Raw genomic sequence first — 2,650 nt, forward strand, 5'->3', positions numbered from 1 at the left:
GGTCGTGCGATACTGACCACATGCTCTTCGTGGATACGATACCCGACTTACCCTAGCTACCTAGGTTTAATTAGGTTTTTGACTGATCGGGACGACACGGTCACATCAGTACGTAATATCGAAGCTTCAGAATTTTAAGGAGGGTAGAAAGGCTAATCTTAAAGAGGTTATCGAGTGTTTAATCCAGCAAATGAAGGCTAGCAGGTCAGTTAAGGACGTTCAACAGTAAAGTTAACTTGCGTTTATCGCATACAAGATAGAGTTAGTAGGTACTTGAAGTTAACAGGTGATCTAATCTTTGTATGCTAAAGTAAATTTACATCAAGTAGTTACTTGAAGTTAACAAGTGCTCTAGTCCTTACTCCGACAATAAGGACTTTTGCTTCAACAAATGAAGAAGTTATTTGTAATTATCATAGTTGATGGTTTCTGACGAATGATATGGAAAAAGGCGGTAAAGGTGAGAAAAGAAGCATTCGTTATCGACGTACCGCAAAGAAGCATTTGTACAATTAACTCTTTATAAAATAACAACATTGGGAAGTGACACTATGAGATACAACAAGTCACAGCACCTATGTTACATAATTTATATCTTTTTGTTAAATTACACATGTGAAAGTCGACTTTAATGAACAAAATTTTCATCTAGTATGATTTTTTTATCAAATATAATAGTTTGTTAACAGTTTAGGTTAATTTTGCTTTTATTAGTAACTCTTAGATCAGAAACCCATAAAAATTCATAAAATTTTAAAATGTATATTTTATTAAAGGCAAAAGCAAGCTGCGGGCCCTTACATGAAGCCATAGCCACCTCAGCATACTTTACAACTTCTCACTAATAACTAAAAAAATCCTATTTTTCTTTAAAACAAGAAAAATAAAATTGTCCAAATACTAAAAGTCTAAACCGTCAACCAAACAGAGTCTTAACCCAATTCAGCTTTCAAACTCAAAAGTTATTTCCGGAAAAGGTTTGACCAAATTGCCAATTAGAAGGTACTATGTTCTCCGAGATGGAAGTGCGACCATCACTAGCTAAAATCTTGAACGAAAGTGATTGTCCAATCAACACCTCATCTGATTGCCAGTTTTGGCCCCAGTTTCTTTTAAGACTCATCCAATCGGTTTTGGAAACCTTGACCCAAGCCTGAGTGATATCCCCCGCACCCGCAACATTGGTGATCAAAACCAAGTTATAGTAGCGAAAACCGTTTATGGTGAATCTTATCCCTCCTTGTTTACGACATGGCACCCTAAATATGAGGTAACAAAATATTATTAGAATAAGACTAACATGTAACAATGTTTAATATGTAGAAATCTTTTTTCTTTTTTTACAAATCATTATAAGTAAGAAAAAATATATTTACAGACCGTAATACATGGTAAGTGATATTATTGCTATTGATAAATTATTTTAATAAATAACTTTACAGAAGTTAAATCAAAATCTCTATAAAACAAAGTTTAATAGAATTAGTGTAATATGCTAAACATTTAGTTAAAAAAAAATATGTATAATTTGTAACTTTGCTAGAAAAGAAATTAGAATGAGTCCACAATTTTAAAGCATCTCGTATTATAAAGGTAAATAATAATAAAACTCTTTTGTTAAGATAAATGGTGTATTAAACTTTTGTCTCAATCTAATATAAAAATAGTAACTAAAAAACATAATTTTTAACACATCTAAATATTCATCCCTTAATAATCTTCTACTTGTAAGAATTTAAACCCACAAAATATATAATGAAAGGTTAAAGAAAACCAACCGGCGGTATGAAACGGGGACGATTCCAGCTCGGTACTCCGCAATCTTGAGAAACATAGGCATGGAAAGGTCGAAATGGGCACGAGGGGGGTTGCACCACCCACCATTATCACTAGGTTGTTCAAAGTTTGGCGGGCAGAAATTGGTAGCGGTGATGAAAATAGAAGGGCTGCCGGGGTGACACCATTCAGGATCATCCACACACTTGAGCTCGAAACAAGCACCGCAGCTCAGCCCATTGTTGAACAGCGCCGTACTTAGCGCCGCAGTGTTCACGCCATACCCTTGGCTGTACAGGTTACCGTACCCACATGCTCCACCTAAAATCACATCCCAATTAATTTATAAACCGAAAAAATAATAATAAGAATAAAATAAATAAAAAGGAATGCATGGGAACGCACCCATGGTCCCAGATGCATCCTTGCCACCGTAGAAGGTGGCGTGGGCGGTTTCCCACGGGCCTCTGGTGTAAACTCCGGGAACAAGAGCGTTGACTGAGGTCAGAACCGCTGTTAATATGAGAATGTAGGACAAAGCCATTGTTGAAGTAGAAAAAGAGCAGGAGTGTGAGGAGAATGAAGAATGTGAAGGGGTACTTATTGAGGAAATTATAGAATCTTTTTGGGATTTGTAATAATCTTTCAGTTTTTTATTTTATACGTTACGATTACAAATGATAATGATATACATTACTCAATTAGCGTCCACTAAACAAAATGCTTGTAATTTTAGTAAGTTTTAACTACGTAACTTATCTTAAGCATTTATAATGCATTAACTATTTACGTGAATTTACGTGATTGAATTTTTAACTACGTAACTAATCTTAAGCATTTATAATTCATTAACTATTTACGTGATTGAATGCAA

The 2,650-nt window shown here is 34.7% G+C and overlaps 1 protein-coding gene across 1 annotated transcript; it reads right to left on the reverse strand.

Annotated features, from left to right (window-relative positions):
- Positions 1–900: 900 nt before the first annotated feature.
- Positions 901–2,320, reverse strand: LOC110872599 (expansin-A6). The gene is made up of 3 exons (XM_022121414.2): positions 2,182–2,320; positions 1,779–2,097; positions 901–1,259 (listed from the first exon to the last, which is right to left on the reverse strand). Exons 1-3 carry the CDS (start codon positions 2,318–2,320, stop codon positions 956–958), a joined length of 762 nt encoding a protein of 253 aa, XP_021977106.1. The 3' UTR covers positions 901–955.
- Between the last annotated feature and the right edge of the window lie 330 nt (positions 2,321–2,650).

This window comes from Helianthus annuus, chromosome 8, assembly GCF_002127325.2.
Source record: "Helianthus annuus cultivar XRQ/B chromosome 8, HanXRQr2.0-SUNRISE, whole genome shotgun sequence".
NCBI classification, from domain to species: domain Eukaryota; kingdom Viridiplantae; phylum Streptophyta; class Magnoliopsida; order Asterales; family Asteraceae; genus Helianthus; species Helianthus annuus.

Excerpts from the sequence above, each read along its gene's own strand:
- LOC110872599 (XM_022121414.2), bottom strand. The coding sequence starts at position 2,320 with ATGGCTTTGTCCTACATTCTCATATTAACAGCGGTTCTGACCTCAGTC. Across the intron at positions 2,098-2,181 it reads GGATGCATCTGGGACCATGG|GTGGAGCATGTGGGTACGGT; the intron begins GTGCGTTCCCAT and ends ATGTGATTTTAG. Across the intron at positions 1,260-1,778 it reads GTCCCCGTTTCATACCGCCG|GGTGCCATGTCGTAAACAAG; the intron begins GTTGGTTTTCTT and ends CCTCATATTTAG.